The 20,643-nt window shown below is 38.5% G+C and overlaps 1 protein-coding gene across 1 annotated transcript in view; it reads left to right on the top strand.

Annotated features, from left to right (window-relative positions):
• PTPRD (protein tyrosine phosphatase receptor type D) overlaps nucleotides 1-18,283 on the top strand; it is a 339,878-nt gene extending 321,595 nt beyond the window's left edge. The window contains 3 exon segments of the mRNA XM_030919181.1: nucleotides 3,885-4,039; nucleotides 15,600-15,735; nucleotides 17,612-18,283. Coding sequence (XP_030775041.1) covers nucleotides 3,885-4,039; nucleotides 15,600-15,735; nucleotides 17,612-17,680 — 360 coding nt within the window. The 3' untranslated portion in view covers nucleotides 17,681-18,283.
• The last annotated feature ends 2,360 nt before the right edge of the window (nucleotides 18,284-20,643 follow it).

The following is a 20,643-nucleotide window of genomic DNA, read 5'->3' as shown; positions in this document are numbered from 1 at the left end:
GTCATCTACAAACAGGGACAATTTGACTTTCTCTCTTCCTATTTGAATGTCCTTTATTTCTTTCTCTTGCCTGATTGCCCTGGCCAGAACTTCCAGTGCTGTGTTGAATAAGAGCGGTGAGAGAGGCATCCTTGCCTTGTGCCAGTTTTCAAAGGGAGTGCTTCCAGTTTTTGCCCATTCTTATGATAGTGGCTGTGGGTTTATCATAAATAGCTCTTCTTATTTTGAGATACGTTCCATCAATACCTAGTTTATTGAGCGTTTTTAGCATGAAGGGCTGTTGAATTTTGTCAAAGGCCTTTTCTGCATCTATTGAGATAATCATGTGGTTCTTGTCATTGGTTCTGTTTATATGCTGGATTACGTTTATTGATTGTCGATATGTTGAACCAGCCTTGCATCCCAGGGATGATGCCCACTTGATCATGGTGGATAAGCTTTTTGATGTGCTGCTGAATCCGGTTTGCCAGTATTTTATTGAGGATTTTTGCATCGATGTTCATCAGGGATATTGGTCTAAAATTTCTTTTTTGTTGTGTCTCTGCCAGGCTTTGGTATCAGGATGATGTTGGCCTCATAAAATGAGTTAGGGAGGATTCCCTCTTTTTCTATTGATTGGAATAGTTTCAGAAGGAATGGTACCAGCTCCTCCTTGTACCTCTGGTAGAATTCAGGCTGTGAATCCATCTGGTCCTGGACTTTTTTTGGTTGGTAGGCTATTAATTATTGCCTCAATTTCAGAGCCTGCTATTGGTCTATTCAGGGTTTCGACTTCTTCCTGGTTTAGTCTTGGGAGGGTGTATGTGTCCAGGAATTTATCCATTTCTTCTAGATTTTCTAGTTTATTTGCATAGAGGTGTTGATAGTATTCTCTGATGGTAGTTTGTATTTCTGTGGGGTCGGAGGTGATTTCCCCTTTGTCTTTTTTATTGTGTCTATTTGAGTCTTCTATCTTTTCTATTTTGTTGATCTTTTCCAAAAGCCAACTCCTGGATTCACTGAGTTTTTGAAGGGTTTTTTGTGTCTCTATCTCCTTCAGTTCTGTTCTGTTCTGAGTTATTTCTTGTCTTCTGCTAGCTTTTGAATTTGTTTGCTCTTGTTTCTCTAGTTCTTTTAATTATGATGTTAGGGTGTCAAGTTTAGATCTCTCCTGCTTTCTCTTGTGGGCATTTAGTGCTATAAATTTCTCTCTACACACTGCTTTAAATGTGTCCCAGAGATTCTGGTACATTGTGTCTTTGTTCTCATTGGTTTCAAAGAACATCTTTATTTCTGCCTTAATTTCATTATTTACCCAGTAGTCATTCAGGAGCAGCTTGTTCAGCTCCCATGTCATTGTGTGGTTTTGAGTGAGTTTCTTAATCCTGAGTGAGTTCTAATTTGATTGCCTTGTGGTCTGAGAGACCATTCGTCATGATTTCCGTTTTTTTGCATTGCTGAGGAGTGTTTTACTTCCAATTATGTGGTCAATTTTAGAATAAGTGCAGTGTGGTGCTGAGAAAAATGTATATTCTGTTGATCTGGGATGGAGAGTTCTGTAGATGTCTATTAGGTCTGCTTAGTCCAGAGCTGAATCCAAGTCCTGAATGTCCTTGCTAATTTTCTGTCTCATTGATCTATTGACAATAGGATGTTCAAGTCTCCCACTATTATTGTGTGGGCGTCTAAGTCTCTTTGTAGGGCTCTAAGGACTTGCTTTATGAATCTGGTTGCTCCTCTATTGGGTTCACATATATTTAGGATAGTTAACTCTTCTTATTTCATTGATCCCTTTGCTGTTTTGTAATGGCCTTCTTTGTCTCTTTTGATCTTTATTGGTTTAAAGTCGGTTTTATCAAAGACTAGGATTGCAACCCTTGCTTTTTTTTTGCTTTCCATGTGATTGGTAGATCTTCCTCCATCCTTTTATGTTGAGCCTATGTGTGTCTCTGCATGTGAGCAAGCCTATGTGTGTCTCCTCAATACAGGACACTGATGTGTCTTGACTCTTTATCTTGCCAATCTGTGATCCTGTTTACATTTAAAGTTAATATTGTTATGTGTGAATCCGATCCTGTCATTATGATGCTAGCTGGTTATTTTGCCCATTAACTGATGCAGTTTCTTCATAGCTTCGATGGTCTTTACAATTTGGTATGTTTTTGCGGTGGCTGGTACCAGTTTTTCCTTTCTGTAGTTAGTGCTTCCTTCTGGAGCTCTTGTAAGGCAGGCCTGGTGGTGACAAAAATCCCTCAGCATTTGCTTGTCTGTCTCTCCCTTGCATATGAAGCTTAGTTTGGCTGGATATGCAATTCTGGGTTGAAAATTACAGTATTGTTAAACAGATAACCTTTAAAGAAAGTCAGGCAGTCTTTCCTCCAAATAGAAGGAATTTGTACACATGAGTCAGAAATGAAATACCCAGGACATTCAGAGGAGAATAAATCTGTATTACCTAGCCTCTGAGTCTCCTTCCTGTGCTTTCCAAATCTTTTCCAGAGACAGAGGGGAATAAATTATGCTTCCATGGTAACCATCATTAAGGTACTAATGGGTCCAAATAGTTTTCTCTGTTTCTCAGGATTCCCACACACTTGATGTCATCTTCCTGTTTGACCTCCATCCTCAAATAACGTCAGTCAGGAATCTGGCATGTGCCTGTGAAAACCACCAAGTAAGGTGATGAGTGCTTATCTCATGTTGAGATCCTTTCTCTTCTCAATATGAGCAATGATAAATATTGAGTCCCTGTTCACTTACCCAGAACCTTGGGAACATGCACACATATATCTGAAACATGTGTTAATAAAGATGGAAAGGAGGAAGAAGTTGAAGCCTCTTTAATGAGAAGAGACCATTTAGGAGTAGGACCTCTTCAAATGAGTTCAGTCTCTCTAAGCTTGGATTATTTCTGTCCGCTAATGAGTCAGGGGAGAAGGTTGATGGGCAATGTATCATTCCTGCTTCTATAAACAGAGGTTCCTTTCCACTTTTCTTGTGCTTCTAGAAACACCTTAAAATTCCACAAGGAATCAGAAATGCCTTAGTGTCTCATTTTCAACCCAGATGTACTTCATGAGTCAGAGCAGTTTTACCTAATCATTCTGAAAAAGAAAAACTGCTCTTGCATCTGGCTTTTTTTTTCCCTACCTTTTGGTGTATCTATGTTAAAGTCCCTCACAGACTGTTAATTCCTGTGCTCAGCCAGGGAGAGCTCTTTTTCAGAAAGGGGCATTTGTTTGCTAGTAGTCCTTGGTATCCTTAAGGGATGCTTTATTTCCCACTTAACAGCACAGTCACATGGCTCATGCTATGTCCCCTGCCATGGCTAGAAATTGTATTCCTCTGAGACATGGGGGGCATCCAGGTTAACAGCAACTACTGGGTTTGTGTCAGATCCTTTAAGTGTCATCATTTGTCATTTGACAATGTTAGAAATACGCCAGCACAGCAGATGTGAAGTTATCGTGACAACTGCAAAAGCTCTGGTCTGGATGCCATGCCTGGGTGCTGGTTTCAATATTACAAAGTGATAAGTTTCTGAAATTTTTCAAATGGAGTATGTATGTTCCATTTTGGAAAGAACGCAGACATGATCAATGGTTATGAACCCAAACTTTGGGTCTCAGAAGCATTTGCTAATAGGGGAACTATGTGGCTATTTACTAACGAGAACCAGGTTTTTAACTGGGCACTGCGAGAGTAAATAAATTTGTGATTTAAAGGTATGTGAGTGTGGACAATATTCATAGCAGATGCACTAAGTTTCTAGTTAAACATGCTCCTAACTTTTTCTACCCTTTTTGTTTTTGGGAAATAAAAATGACCGCTCTTGTGGTCTGTGCGCTTGCTGAATCCTCCTGGCGTCTTCCTTTGTGGCCGGGTATGTGGCTTTCCTTCTAAAGGACGGCCAGTCCCGAACAGTAAGGCGGTTCCAGTTCACTCACTGGCCAGAGCAAGGAGTGGCAAAGTCCGGAGAAGGATTTATTGACTTCATCGGCCAAGTCCATAAAACAAAACAGCAGTTTGGCCAAGATGGACCCATTTCGGTCCACTGCAGGTAAGTTACAATTCAAGAATGGTAAGTTTCCATTTGTGATTAAAGCAGTGATGATAACTGTGAAAATAAGTGTTGGTGGTTTTTCATTGTACACACTTTTTGTATAAGTTGCTTATTTGAAATATTATTCTTGGAAATGTATTATGAAACTTAAAGCAGGTTTGATTTCTCTTTTCATAGAGTGAAAATAATCAGAGGAAAACGTTTATCCCCAAAATTTGCTTCCTATTAGACAAACCAGATTACCAATTTTACCTTAATAGGAATCGTTGGTACCTCCCCTAGTAATAATTTGTTGTGTTAATCATTTCATATTTGCTTTTGCTTTCATAGCAATGCACTGATAGCTATCTTTCTCCTGTGTTGGTCTTTGTGAAAAACTCATGAATAGCTATCAAACCTTAATGACAATACTAATTCCTGCCAGTCAATAAGTGCTTGGTATGGTACCTCAGTTAAAAATGCAATTTGCTTGAAAATTGTTGCTATATCAGAAAATGAAGTACCTTCAAGTTAATTATTTTCAATAGTTTCTAGAGCATTTTATAACTCAAGTCATTGAAGTTAATAGAAACAGCAAGTAAATGGTTCAGACATTCACCGTAAATTTAGTGTTTTTGGAAGTTGCTGTGCAAAAACCTTCTAACAAAAGGAATTCACCACCTAATTTTATTTAAACTAATATATTTTAGGATTCTAGCAACTTGACATCTAAATTGCTAGTCTTTTTATGGTGAAACTCTTGAGAGATTATTAAAAAATATATTTTGCTTCAGTACATCAAAGAAAACTATAGTTCTTAATGACATAGAAAGCAGAATCTCAAAACAGGACAAATATTAGACTTGGGCCAAGATACCTCTGTGTTCCAGTCTCAATTCTATTATTTGGCTCTATGATAATGAAGTTTCTGTGGACCTCAGTTATCTTAGCTGATGTTTACAGAAGTCCTTTCTAGCATCCTTTGTTTCTCAGGCATGTTATGAGAAGCAAACCTTTATGTACATTTTCTTTCTAATGAGTTAGTAAACATCCTTTGCAAATCAACCAAAGAGCATGTAGGAAATAATACTAACCGTCAAGGAGAGCTGGAAAGATGGCCGAATAGGAACAGCTCTGGTCTGCCTCTCCCAGTGAGATTGACACAGAAGGCCCATGATTTCTGCATTTCCCATTTCATCTTATTGGGACTGGTTGGACAGTGAGTGCAGCCCACAGAGGGTGAGCAGAAGCACAAGGGGTCAGGGGATTTCCCTTTCCTAACCAAGGGAAGGCGTGAGAGACTGTACCGCAACCGTACACTCAGGCCCAGATACTGCCCTTCTCCCACAGTCTTTGCAACTGATAAGCCAGGAGATTCCCTCCAGTGGTGCCTGGCTTGGCAGGTCCTACCCTGACAGAGCCTAGCAAGCTGAGAGCCACTGGCTTGAACATCTCACTGCTAGCACAGCAGTCTGAGGTCTACCTGGGACACTCGAGCTGGGTGAGGGGAGGGGCGTGTGCCATTGCTGAGGCTTGAGTAGGCTGTTTTCCCCTCACAGTGTAAACAAAGCCACCAGGAAGTTCGAACTGGGCTGAGTCCACTACAGCTCAGCAAGGCCGACTGCCCCTCTAGATTAGATTACTCCTCTCTGGGTGGGGCATCTCTGAAAAAAAGACAGCAGCCCCAGTCATGGACTTACAGATAAAACCCCCGTCTCACTGGGACAGAGCACTGGGGGAAGGGGCAGTTGCGGGCGCAGCTTCAGCAGACTTACTTAGCAGTCCCCACCTGGCAGCTCTGAAGAGAGCATCTCTTCTCCCGGTGCAGTGTTCAGCTCTTGATTGATAAGGCACAGACTCTCTACTCAAGTGAGTCCCTGACCCCCATGTATCCTGACTGGGAGACACTTCCCAGTAGGGGCTGACAGATGCCTCATACAGGAGAGCACTGGCTGGCACCTGGCAGGTGCCTCTCTGGGACGAAGCTTCCAGAGGAAGAAATAGGCAGCAATCTTTGCTGTTTTGCAGCCTCTGCTGGGGATACCCAGGCAAACAGGGTCTGGAGTGGACCTCCAGCAAAACTGCAGCAGAGAGTCCTGTTAGAAGGAAACTAACAGAAAGGAATAGCACGTCCACCCAGAGAACCCGCCACCTGAAGGTCACCAACATCAAAGGCCAAAGGTAGATAAATCTATGAAGATGGGGAAAAACCAGCACAAAAAGGCTGAAAATTCCAAAAACCAGAACGCCTCTCCTCCTCCTAAGGATCACAGCTCCTCGCCAGCAAGGGAACAGAACTGGACAGAGAATGAGTTTGACAAATTGACAGATGTAGGCTTCAGAAGGTGGGTAAAAACAAACTCCTCCAAGCTAAAGGAGCATGTTCTAACCCAATGCAAGGAAGCTAAGAACTTTGAAAAACAGGTTAGAGGAATTGCTAACTAGAATAACCAGTTTAGAGAATGACTTGATGGAGCTGAAAAACACAGCACGAGAACTTCGTGAAGGATACACAAGTATCAATAGCTGAATCAATCAAGTGGAAGAAAGGATATCAGAGATTGAAGGTCAGCTCAATGAAATAAAGCATGAAGACCAGATTGGAGAAAAAAGAGTGAAAAGAAATGAACAAAGCCTCCAGGAAATATGGGACTATGTGAAAAGATCAAATTTACATTTCATTAGTGTACCTGAAAGTAGTGTTCACAGTATTTCCTTAATTTGAATGCTGGCCTGTCTTGCTAGGTTGGGGAAGTTCTTCTGGATAATATCCTGAAGAGTTTTCTCCAACTTGGTTCCATTCTCCCCTTCATTAAGATATTCCTCAAGAAGAGCAACCCCAAGACACATAATCATCAGATTCACCAAGGTTGAAATGAAAGAAAAAATGTTAAGGGCAGCCAGAGAGAAAGGTTGGCTTGTGCACAAAGGAAGCATATCAGACTAACGGCAGATCTCTCAGCAGCAACCCTACAGGCCAGACAAGAGTGGAGGCCAATATTCAACATTCTTAAAGAGAAGAATTTACAAACCAGAATTTCATATCCAGCCAAACTAAGCTTCGGAAGTGAAGGAGAAATAAAATCCTTTACAGACAAACAAATGCTGAGAGATTTTGTCACCACCAGGCCTGCCTTACAAGAGCTCCTGAAGGAAGCACTAAATATGGAAAGGAAAAACTGGTACCAGCCACCGCAAAAACATACCAAATTGTAAAGACCATCAACGCTATCAAGAAACTGCATCAATTAATGGGCAAAATAACCAGCTAGCATCATAATGACAGGATCAAATTCACACATAACAATATTAACCTTCAATGTAAACAGGCTAAGTGCCCCAATTAAAAGACACAGATAGGCAAATTGGACAAAGAGTCAAGACCCATCAGTGTGCTGTATCGAGGAGACCCATCTCACATGCAGAGACACACATAGGATCAACATAAAAGGATGGAGGAAGATCTACCAATCAAATGGAAAGCAAAAAAAAAAAAAAAAAAAAAAAAAAAAAGTGGGGGGGAGGCAATCCTAGACTCTGATAAAACAGACTTTAAACAGACAAACTAGGGCATTACATAATGGTAAAGGGATCAATGCAATAAGAAGAGCTAACTATCCTAAATATATATGAACCCTATACAGGAGCACCCAGATTCATAAAGCAAGTTCTTAGAGACCTTTAAAGAGACTTAGACTCCCACATAATAATAGTGGGAGACTTTTAACACCCTACTGTCACTATTAGCCCAACGAGACAGAAAATTAACAAGGATATTCAGAACTTGAACTCAACTCTGGACCAAGCAGACCTAATAGACGTCTACAAATCAACAGAATATACATTCTTCTCAGCACCACATCGTACTTATTCTAAAATTGACCACATAATTGGAAGTAAAACACTCCTCAGCAAATGCAAAAAAACGGAAATCACGACGAATGGTCTCTCAGACCACAAGGCAATCAAATTAGAACTCACTCAGAACCACACAATGACATGGGAGCTGAACAAGCTGCTCCTGAATGACTACTGGGTAAATAATGAAATTAAGGCAGAAATAAAGATGTTCTTTGGAACCAATGAGAACAAAGATACAATGTACAAGAATCTGTGGGACACATTTAAAGCAGTGTGTAGAGAGAAATTTACAGGACTAAATGCCCACAAGAGAAAGCAGGAGAGATCTAAACTTGACACCCTAACGTCACAATTAAAAGAACTAGAGAAACAAGAGCAACCAAATTCAAAAGCTAGTGGAAGAGCAAGAAATAACTAAGATCAGAACAGAACTGAAGGAGATAGAGACACAAAAAACCCTCCAAAAAATCAATGAATCCAGGAGTTGGTTTTTTGAAAAGATCAACAAAATTGACAGACCGCTAGCAAGGCTAATGAAGAAAAGAGAGAGGAATCAAATAGATGCAATAAAAAATGATAAAGGGGATATCACCACTGACCTCACAGAAATACAAACTACCATCAGAGAATACTATCAGCACCTCTATGCAAATAGACTAGAAAATCTAGAAGAAATGGATAAATTCCTGGACACATACACCCTCCCAAGACTAAACCAGGAAGAAGTCGAAACCCTGCATAGACCAATAACAAGTTCTGAAATTGAGGCAGTAATTAATAGCCTAGCAACCAAAAAAAGTGCAGGACCAGACGGATTCACAGCCGAATTCTACCAGAGGTACAAACAGGAGCTGGTACCACTCCTTCTGAAACTTTTCCAAACAGTAGAAAAAGAGGGAATGCTCCCTAACTCATGTTATGAGGCCAGCATCATCCTGATACCAAAACCTGGCAGAGACATAACAAAAAGCAATTTCAGGCCGGTATCCCTGATGAACATCGACACAGAAATCCTCAATAAAATACTGGCAAACCAAATCCAGCAGCACATCAAAAAGCTTATCCACCATGATCAAGTTGGCATCATCCCTGGGATGCAAGGCTGGTTCAACATATGGATCTCGATAAATGTAATCTATCACATAAACAGAACCAATGACAAAAACCACGATTGACTCAATAGATGCAGAAAAGGCCTTAGACAAAATTCAACAGCCCTTCGTGCTAAAAACTCTCAATAAACTAGGTATCAATGGAACGTATCTCAAAATAAGAGCTATTTATGATAAACCCACAGCCACTATCATAAAGAATGGGCAAAAACTGGAAGCACTCCCTTTGAAAACTGGCACAAGGCAAGGATGCCCTCTCTCACCGCTCCTATGCAACATAGCATTGGAAATTCTGGTCAGAGCAATCATGCAAGAGAAAGAAATAAAGGTATTCAATTAGGAAAAGTGGAAGTCAAATTGTCTCTGTTTGCAGATGACAAGATTGTACTTTTAGAAAACCCCATTGTGTCAGCCCTAAATCTCCTTAGGCTGATAAGCAACTTCAGCAGAGTCTCAGGGTACAACATAAATGTGCAAAAAATCACAAGCATTCTTATACACCAATAATAGAGAGCCAGATCATGAGTGTACTCCCATTCACAATTGCTACAAGAAGAATAACATACCTAGGAATCCAACTTACAAGGGATGTGAACCAACTTACAAGGGATGTGAAGGACCTCTTCAAGGAGAACTACAAACCACTGCCCAATGAAATAAAAGAGGACACAAATGGAAGAACATTCCATGCTCATGGATAGGAAAAATCAATATCATGAAAATGGCCATACTGCCTACCCAAGGTAATTTATAGATTCAATGCTATCCCTATCAAGCTATCAATGACTTTCTTCACAAAATGGGAAAAATCTACTTTAAATTTGATATGGAGCCAAAAAAGAGTCCACAAAGCCAAGACAATCCTAAGCAAAAAGAACAAGGCTTGAGGCATCATGCTACCTGACTTCAAAAGACACTACAAGGCTAATGGCATGGTACTGCTACCAAAACAGATATACAGACCAATGGAACAGAACAGAGGCCTTATAAATAACGCCACACATCTGCAACCATGTGATGTTTGACAAACCTGAGGAAAAACAATGGGGAAAGCCTTCTCTATATTTAATAAATGGTGTTGGGAAAACTGGCTAGCCATATGCAGAAAACTGAAACTGGATCCCTTCCTTACACCTTATACAAAAATTAACTCAAGATGGATTAAAGATTTAAACCTAAGACCTAAAACCATAAAAACCCTAGAAGAAAATCTAGGCAGTACCATTCAGGACACAGGCATAGACAAAGACTTCAGGACTGAAACACCAAAAGCAATGGCAACTAAAGCCAAAATTGACAAATGGGATCTAATTAAAGAGCTTCTGCAGAGCCAAAAACTACCATCAGAGTGAATAGGCAACCTACAAAATGGGAGGAAATTTTTGCAATCTATCCATCTGACAAAGGGCTAACATCCAGAATCTACAAAGAACTTAAACAAATTTACAAGAAAAAAACAACCCCATCGACAAGTAGGCAGAGGATATGAACAGACACTTCTCAAAAGAAGACATTTATGCGGCTGACAAACATATGAAAAACTGCTCACCATCATCGGTAGTTAGAGAAATGCAAATCAAAACCACAATGAGATACTATCTTACGCCAGTTAGAATGGCGATCATTAAAAAGTCAGGAAACAACAGATGCTGGGGAGGATGTGGAGACATAGGAACACTTTTACAGAAGATAGTTTGGTGATTCCTCAAGGATCTAGAACCAGAAATACCATTTGACCCAGCAATCCCATTACTGAATATATACCCAAAGGCTTATAAATCATTCTACTATAAAGACACATGCACACATATGTTAATGTAACACTGCTCACAATAGTAAAGACTTGGGACCAACCCAAATGCTCATCAATGATAAAGTAAATGTGGCACATATCTACCATGGAATACTATGCAGCCATAAAAAAGGATGAGTTCATGTCCTTTGCAGGCACATGGATGAAACTGGTAAACCATCATTCTCAGCAAACTAACACAGGAACAGAAAACCAAACACCGCATGTTCTCACTCGGAAGTGGGAGTTGAACAGTGAGAACACATGGATGGAGGGAAACAAACATCATACACCAGGGCCTTTCAGGGGGTAGGGGGCTGAGGGAGGGATAGCATCAGAAGAAATACCTAATGTAGATGGTGGGTTCATGGGTGTTGTAAACCACTATGGCACATGTATACCTATGTAACAAACCAGCACAGTTTTCTCATCTACCCCAGAACTTAAATTTAAAAAAAAAAAAAATGCTGGCCGGGCGTGGTGGCTCAAGCCTGTAATCCCAGCACTTTGGGAGGCCGAGACGGGTGGATCACGAGGTCAGGAGATCGAGACCATCCTGGCTAACATGGTGAAACCCCGTCTCTACTAAAAAATACAAAAAACTAGCCAGGCGAGGTGGCGGGCGCCTGTAGTCCCAGCTTACTCGGGAGGCTGAGGCAGGAGAATGGCGTGAACTCGGGAGGCGGAGTTTCCAGTGAGCCGAGATCGGGCCACTACACTCCAGCCTGGGCGACAGAGCAAGACGCCGTCTCAAAAAAAAAAAAAAAAAAAAAAAAAAAAAAATGCTAACCATCATCTAAGCCTCCGGTAAGTTGTAATCTTTTTGCTGGTAGAGGGTCTTGCCTCGACATTGATGGCTGCTGACTAATCAATGGGTGGTGGTTTCTGAAGGGTGAGGTGGCTGTAGCCATTTCTTAAAAGAAGATAATGAAGTTTGGCACATCAAGTAACTCTTTATCAAGAGCCTTCTCTGCACCATGCAATGTTGCTTGATAGCATTTTACTCTCAGTAGAACTTCTTTCAAAATTGGAGTCATTCCTCTGCAACCCTGCTGCTTTTCAATTAACTTTGTTTATGTACTATTCTAAATCTTTTGTCATTTCCACAGTGTTCACAGTATCTTCATGAGTACATTCCATCTTGGGAAACCATTTTCTTTGCTCATCCATAAGAAGCAACTCCTCACGTATTCAGGTTTTATCATGAGATTGCGGCAATTCAGTCACATCTCCCGGCTCCACTTCTAGTTCTAGTTATCTGGCTATTCCACCAGTTTTGCAATTTCTTCCTTCACTGAAGTCTTGAACCCCTCAAAGTCATCCATGATGATCAGAGTCAACTTCTTCCAAACTCCTGTTAATGTTGATAATTTGAACTTCTCCCATGAATCACAAATGTTTTTAATGGCATAGAGTGGTAAATTATTTCCAGGAAATGTTCAATTTACTTTGCCCAGACCTACCAGAGAATCACTATAGAATGTATAGCCTTATAAAATGTAGTTCTTAAATAATAAAACTTGAAAGTTGAAATTCCTCCTTGGTCCATTGGGCTGCAGAATGAATATTGTATTCACAGGCATGAAAACATTAACCTCCTTGTACAGTCCATCAGAGCTCTTGGATGACAAGATATGTTGTCAATGAGCAGTATTATCTATCTTGAAAAGAATCTTTTATTCTGCATAGTAGGTCTCAAGAGTGGCCTTAAAATATTCAGTAAACCATGCTGTAAACAGATGTTGTCATCCATGCTTTCTTGTTCCATTTCTAGAACTGGGCTATACAAGAGGTCGAGCTTTCAGCCTGTCTTGATGTTCGGTGTGCCTTCCTTACTAAAACTTGATTATTTCAAGCTTTTGACTTAAAGTGAGAGATGTTTAACTCTTCCTTTCACTTGAGTGTATTTAGTGTAATTTTTCAGAGCCCTAGGATTTTCGAAATGGTAAATGAGCTTTGGCTTCAGCTTAATGTCACCAGCTGCATGAGCCCCTAACAAGTCAGCCTGTTCTTTGAAGTTCTGAAGTCAGGCATTGGCGCCTCCTCTGTAGCTATCAAAGTCTTAGATGACAACTTCTTCCAGTATAATGTTTGTCTACACTGAAGATCTGTTTTTTAATGTAGCCACCTTCATCAGTGATCTTAGCTAGATCTTCTGAATAACTTGCTACAGCTTCTGCAACAGCACTTGTTGCTTCACCTTGCACTTTTATGTTATGGGGTTGGCTTCCTTCCTTAAACCTCGTAAGCCAACCTCTGCTAACTTCAAACTTTTCTTCTGCAGCCTCCTTACCTCTCTGCTTTCACAGAATTGAAGAAAGTTAGGGCCTTGCTCTGGCCTAGGCTTTGATTTAAGGGAATGTTGTAAATGGTTTGATCGTCTATCCAGACCTTTAAAACTTTCTTCTTATCAGCAGTAAAGCTGTTCTACTTTCTTATCATTCATGTGTTCACTGGAGTAGCACTTTTAATTTCCTTCAGGAACTCTGCGTTCACAACTAGGCTGTTTGGTGCAAGAGGCCTAGCTTTCAGCATACCTGGGCTTTATACTTAATTATTTCTAGCTTGTGATTTAAAGTTAGATAACTCTCCCTTTCACTTGAAGACTTAGAGGCCATTGTAGGGTTATTAATTAGCCTAATTTCAGTATTGTTGTGTCTCAAGAAATAGGGAAGCCTGAGGAGAAAAAGACAGATGGGGAGACTGCTACTTGGTGGAGCAGTCATAACACACACATTTATCAATTAAGTGTTCGGTGTCTTATGGTCATGGTTCATGGCACCCCAAACCAATTGCAGTAGTAACATCAAAGATCAGTGATCACAGATCACTAACAGACACAATAGTATGAAAAAATTTGAAATATTTCAGAAATAACCAAAATGCTACACAGAGACACAAACTGAGTATGTGCTGGTGGAAAAATGGCACCAATATACTTGCTCAATGCAAGATTGACATAGACATTCAATTTGTTAAACAAAATATCTGCAAAACTCAATAAAGCATAGCAAAATAAAACAGTATATGCCCGTATTTAGACAAAGTAGATGGTATATATTGGGATTGAATTACCTGGGTATTTCTTTTAACTTCACTCATAATTTGCCCAAATGCTAATTTAAACTTTTCTAAAATAACCTCTCAGGAAAATAATATCTTTAATTTAATACATCTTCTTAGCTTTAAGCATCCTTATATGTATAGGTACATAAATGTTATGTGTGCCTGTTCTCAGTGTTTTTGTCATAAAATAATTTTAATATTCCTTTAGTATAATGCTAAAGAAATTGTGATCCATATATCTTACGTATATATATATACACACACACATAAAAGACTTCTATATATTTTATCTACAAATAAGAAAATACTACTTTTCTTATTTGTAACTTATTAAACTAAGATGATAAAATCAATAAATTTAAAAGTTATAAGTCCAATGTCTGTTCTTTTTTTGAAAACACTTAGTAGAAAGACAGAAACCCAATGTTTTTGTTACATTCGAGTTATCAAATCAAGGTAAGGTAGACTCTGGAGTACCTAGACCATTCAACAAAAAGAAAATAAATCTCAATTTCTCACAACTAAGAGAGACTTTCAAGGTTAAAAGGGACCTTCAAGGCCATCTGCTTCATCTTAAGAGAAGGCTTCACTGCTGCTAGACATCTTCAATCACTTCTTAAAGACTCCCCATGGAGTTTCAAACCTCACTTAACATTTCTGTTTAGACTGTAGAAACCCATTTATAAAGGGACACACTATTTATATATGCCGGTCAGCTACATCCTCCAGTAAATGAATCCATCTATTTTCTACAGCCTGTGCCCAAGTGTTACACATGCTGTTTAATTAGGATCCAAAAATGTACGGATTTTTCATTATTCACTGTTTCCCTCATTACCTAAACTTCCCAGTGCTTTCCCACTTCAGTGTAGAAGAGCTATGAATTAGTTTTCTTTCTTGCTACCATGAAGATTCTGGAATTATCTTAAGATAAGACAGTAGAGAGAAGCTCAAAAACTTTCTAACATGGTAGAAAGGATCCTGGGGTTTTAGTTGCTGATCCTGTAAAAATAGTAGATAAGTTTAAAGATCAGTGGCTCTTAACCACTTTTTTTAAAGATTAGAGACCCCTGTGAGAATCTGTTGAAAGTTCTAAGTCTCAAGAAATAAGAAAACAACATAGTATTTACTTCATGCATACATACACTTACAGGATAGTTATAAACCCTCCTGAAGACTAAGTGAAAATCACATATATACCCTGTTATAGCATCTCTTTTCTCATAATAAAACCAGTGTCAACATTTGACTAGTTACAGACAAATACGTTTAAGTTATGGGGCATTGCATGTGTATTGTAAGTAACTGTAAAATGTGAACAATGTACTAGAAAAGTTGAAGGTGCCAAATTCACTTCACCTTATTCTGAATTATTTCATATTTTAAAAATATTAAGTAGGCAAGTTCTAAATCTCAGAATCTCCATGAATAATATAAACCTATATGTTATTTACACCCTTTCTTCTTTTCATTTGTTGTTTCCTTGGTCTTTCTAAAATGGTATAAATCCCCATTGAAAAGACCTTTTATTAGACTTACTCCTAATTCCTTCACCCTCGTTATCACATGCTGTTACAACTCAGTATACCAAGAGTAACCATTTGGTGAATGCGATACCACGTTTTCCTGAACATGGCTGTAAAGAAATATGGAGTGTGGAAGCTGGTAGAAGTATGTCCACACCCAAGCAAATGTGCCAAGACTGTGAGCATCTCACCCAGTAACATTGCCTTTGTTATTGTGGCAGCATGGGCGTTGGAAGAACTGGAGTCTTCATAACATTAAGCATTGTTTTGTAAAGAATGAGATATGAAGGAGTCGTAGATACCTTCCAGACCGTCAAAATGTTAAGAACACAACGACCAGCTATGGTACAGACAGAGGTGAGAAAATCCATTGCATTTTTCACATCTCAAGAGCCTATGTTTTGGTAGCCTGGACCTCCTGGAGTCCAGACTCTCTCAACATCACACACATAATACTGTGGAGAAAGCATCAAACTGTTTAATAATTTTGAACCTCATTTTCCCCCTTTTTAAATGGGGTGAGATTATCAGTGTTTTAGTGTTGCTATAGAAATTACGTGCGATTATATGTTACATTGAGCTATGTTAAATTTCACTACTGGACCATTTTTGACCAATAAAATGGCAATTTCATAAAATTCATTATATTCATTTTTCTACAGTATATATTATATATAGAGAGAAAGCATAATGCTTAGTACATAAAATAATCTCAGCCCATTTAACTTCTCCATTCTCGCTCTGTGTGCCTACAGAAGTATCAGCTGTTCTATATTTCATGTCTTCACAATGGCCATTCAAAACATTTTGATTCTGGATAAGCCTAGAGATATTATATTAGCCCCTCATTTCCCATTCCAATAATTAATATGGCAATTTGGATATTTCTCTTAATAATAAGAGTTTATGATATAGCCAGTCTGGTCTATTGAGCATTCATTTCTAAAGATAATATTACTGATAGGGTTTATGTTCTGCAAAAGGCCACCAAATTATACAACTTATATGTGTTCCTCAATTCGTCATCCACAGTATCTTTCAGACTGATTTCAAAGTAGTACAAGTGTGTGGCTTGCAATACTCAAAACATTCTGTCAGCCTGACAAACTTAATGGGTCTTGGGGGTTACAGAGGGAAATTGGACACTTAAAAAGCCTGAACACTTAGCCAAGCAACTGACTGTGACAAGATAGGAAAGTAAACACCATTTATTTTGCATTACCATTTTTATTATAGAAAAATGCACATTTAAGCAAAATAGAAACTATCTACTTTCAGCCCGGTTGGCCACTGAAAATAGATTTCTTTTATGGGGAAAATCCTACTTTTTCTCATCCCTATAGAGATCTGTAAATCGTAATTTTTCCATCTCTCCAACAATGCTTCAATTTATTCCAATATGATAGTGTTCTTTGTTGTCTGAAAAAAGCCATGTTTCATACTGTTTTGTTTTAGTGTGTGCCTTTCTATAACAGACAGCTAGCAATCACACAGAATTGGGCCGAATTCACAGGTATTTTTTGATGTGGGCAGCCAATCTTGTGAAGCCATTTTCAGGGATGAAAAGCTTGGAAGTCCAGTGCCCTGTGTAAATGGATTTGTGTGCCTGGTGTGCTGCACCAGCTACCTTCTGGCTGTATATGAACATCATATATAAGTGAGAGAGACAGCCAAAAGGTAGCTGAAATGACTGTGAGTGATTCTCATTGCAAGCTTTACTATTCAAACATAATCTTTTAAAAATTCAAATTTTGTTGGCAGTAGCTCAGAAGATAAGTAAATTCAGATTTTTCTCAGGACAGTTTGTGTATCAGCCTCTCATATTTAAACTGAGAATTCATTATCACAAATAAGCAGATAATTGTAAAGGATGACTTTCATCATTATCTGTTTATAAGGCATGTAAGAAGTGTTATGTGCTCAATTGGTGGTCGTTGTTTGATACTACTTGGAAAACACTTATCTGGGAAGGCAGGGTTCACTTGACCTGCCACTGCTTGGAACTGGGAGATCATTTTAGTCAAATTGGTTGGCAAAGTTAATAAACACTCCATGTGGCTAATTTTTCTTCGTTCACTATAACCAGTTGGTCATTGGATTAGATCAATTGACAAAAGTATGATTTTTGCCCCATATAGATGTAATTTTGTTATCCAATATTGATTTTTATTTTTCTATTAAAATATGCTCATGGTCCCTTCCTTTGTTTCTCCTCATTCGTTGTCTCCTGCAGGATCAGTATCAGTTTTGCTATCGAGCAGCACTAGAGTACCTGGGCAGCTTTGATCACTATGCAACGTAGAAACCCCTGACCCATTCTGGATTTTTACTACAGGCCCTTCAATATCCATGGAGTCTCTTCTGAGCCATACAGGGCACTTGAGAAGTCCTTCTTAACTTCTAGCTAACAACTACTTAGTGGGACTATTACACACAAAACAAATTAAAAACAAATTATTCCAGGTGGACCAAGAATTCACAGTTTAATAATCTAACCTGAAAAGTAATGAAGAGAATCCTGACTGATAAGGCATCTGAAGGATTTTATTTACAGATACCTCAAGGATTCAAAATCAAGGGAAGAAGAAATCACAGCAAAGAACCACCATCTTATTCAGGATTGTTTGAAAGGTGCAAGGAGAAATTGCCAGAATGCTGCAATTCAGCCCAAGATGTGTGCTGGTGTGGCTTCTCACAGCGAAATGGATTCTGCTTTGACATCACCCCTTCCCACCATACTGCTCATAGTAACATTTTAGGGGGAAAGGGAGGGGGGGAATGTTTAAAAAGAAAGTCCTTGATTTAGTTTTTTAGTATTGTAAAGATACTGCTGCTGTGCTTCATTTCTGTGTAAACTTTTTTTAACAAAATGTATCATTCGATAAAGTGAATTTTTAAAAAGTTACATAACTCTTCAGTTTTTATTTCCAAATCGTAGGTTTTTATAAGCTGTAGAACTGTTATATGTAATATCTTGCTGTAGAAATATCAAATAATTTGAAAATTTGCACATTTTTGTGCAATACTCAATCTACAGTATCAGTCTCGTCAGATATATTAATTTTACGCTTCTGTTCAGTTTTGATTGGTGAGAAAGTACCCATTCTCTTCAAATTATCAAAGATAATTATTATTTTGTTTTTGGAATCAACAGGGAGGCGCAAAGCATAAAGTTGCTGCTAACATATATATATATATATCCAAATTTTACAAGGGTGTCTATGTATATATAGACAGTGTGTCCACACAAAAAATAGATATAGCTATCAGTCAGTTCTTCCATGATTTAGTTTTTTTAAATGTAGAAAAGCTATTATAAATATCTCTTTCCATTTATTCTTAATTTTTTGACATATTGGTATTTCTTAATATCACAAAACTTTAATTTTTTAAAGGGAAATGAGGAATGCACATCAGTGATTGTCAAACCTCACCCCGTAATTTCCTACCCAATCTCCCCCCACCTACCCAATCATATTCACCAATTCTGTTTTGTCAGGCTTCCAACAAAGTTCAGTCTTTCTAACACTCTAGTGCAATAAAAATTATTAAATAGCTAAGAGGTGTGCATGTGGGAAAGGTCAGTGCATATCCCTTTAGGAGGGGAGAATGTTGTAATATATCAGCTATCGAGTTGTTTAAAAAAAGTGTATTCAATCGTATATTGTCTATAGTATGTGCTATGAAATTTGCATTTATGATATATAACAGAGGCAAGGCCAAATTCATGTTACTCTGTTCAGTCAGAAACATTTTGTGGCATACAGCATTCCTGGGAAGTGCTGTACCTTGTTTCGTTTTGGTTTTAGTTTTGCATTTAGAGTGCCTTATAATTGATGCCTATTTTAATAGCATTTCTTTTTAGCTTTTGGTTCGTATTTCCATTCACTGTTCGTATCTGTTACTCTTTCTATTAAAGCATTATCTGTTTACCACATGTACAAAAACTCTTTGAATAATATGCATTCCTAGTTTTCAGCCAAGTCGGGGATGTTAGTGATTGTACCAGCCCAAAGCACTTGGATAATCAGGGCCCTTCTTCCTTTTATAATCGTCAACATCAGAAAAAGCTACTTGTTTTATTTATATTCCCTTCCAAATCTGCTCTGGAACATGCAGTAACTGCACCAAACTTACTTTAGTAACAAATATCATTGGCAACTTTGGAATATATTTGATATTCCATTAGAATTTTTCTAAAAGGGGAAATATATATATATATCTTACCCCCAATTCTTCCAACATTCTATAGGAAGCCATGGATGATGGCATGAGTTTGCCACATTTTACATGATTTTAAATAATCCTCAAAATATCCAAGGAACTCTTAAGAGTTTTGGTATGAGTATACTGCTTTGGTTTAATTTTAGCTTCATGGATGTTCTGCATGGAAGGATTTTTGTTTTCCACATTTTCCCATTGCTAGCAGAATGAAATCCAAGAGACCATTGTATTTGAGCACTTTTGTAAAAACAAAGAAAAAGAAAAAAAAGAAAATATATATAATACTTTAAAAAAGTATCTAGAAGACTACCTCAGAATGAGACTCTCTAACCTACATCAGAACCAGAGAAGAATGTGCACTATGTGGGTCTGTTATCATTTTCTTTTCGTTTGTATCTTTTTGGAGATTTATCCAAGTGCCAGATTACTCAGTGCTATAATTTTCTTTTAGTTAAACAAAGGGGGTCAGACAGACATTGCGTCATCCAGACATGCCTTGTTGGACATGTAGAATCCGATGGAGCATTGCACACCAGAATGATTGGCCAATGAGCAGCTTCTCTCCCTGAAACAAAAACTGCCCGTTTGGCAAAGGGAAAGATGACAATAATCAGAAGAAGAAAATGAATGGGATGCATACCATAGACGAACGAGGCGGAGACTATTGCGGGAATCGTACTGTTCAGGAGCTGTTCCTAGAACTAACTCCCTTACTGTCATTGATGTGCATTCCACTCTGTGCTTTTCTGTACAACCATTCAAGTTTTAATTTCCCAGGTAAAACATCTTTACCTGCCATTACCACAAGCTTTCGAGTTTCCAGTTATTTTCATCATCATAACCAGTATGGTGCTATTATTTACCTATGTATGTGTAGTTATGTATAATTTTGTAATTAGTTACAATGGTAAAAAAATATATATATATATATAAAAGTGATTTGTACAGAACTTTATTTTAGCTCTTTTTAAAAAATGATTTGCATGGTTAGAAAACGGCGAGGACAGCCAGGGGAGGGAAGGGCCTCTAGGGAACTTTGCA

The sequence above is a fragment of the Rhinopithecus roxellana genome, chromosome 16 (assembly GCF_007565055.1).
Source record: "Rhinopithecus roxellana isolate Shanxi Qingling chromosome 16, ASM756505v1, whole genome shotgun sequence".
Lineage (NCBI taxonomy): Eukaryota > Metazoa > Chordata > Mammalia > Primates > Cercopithecidae > Rhinopithecus > Rhinopithecus roxellana.
The sequence above is the reverse complement of the archived record's forward strand: the minus strand, read 5'-3'. Positions and strand labels throughout refer to the sequence as shown.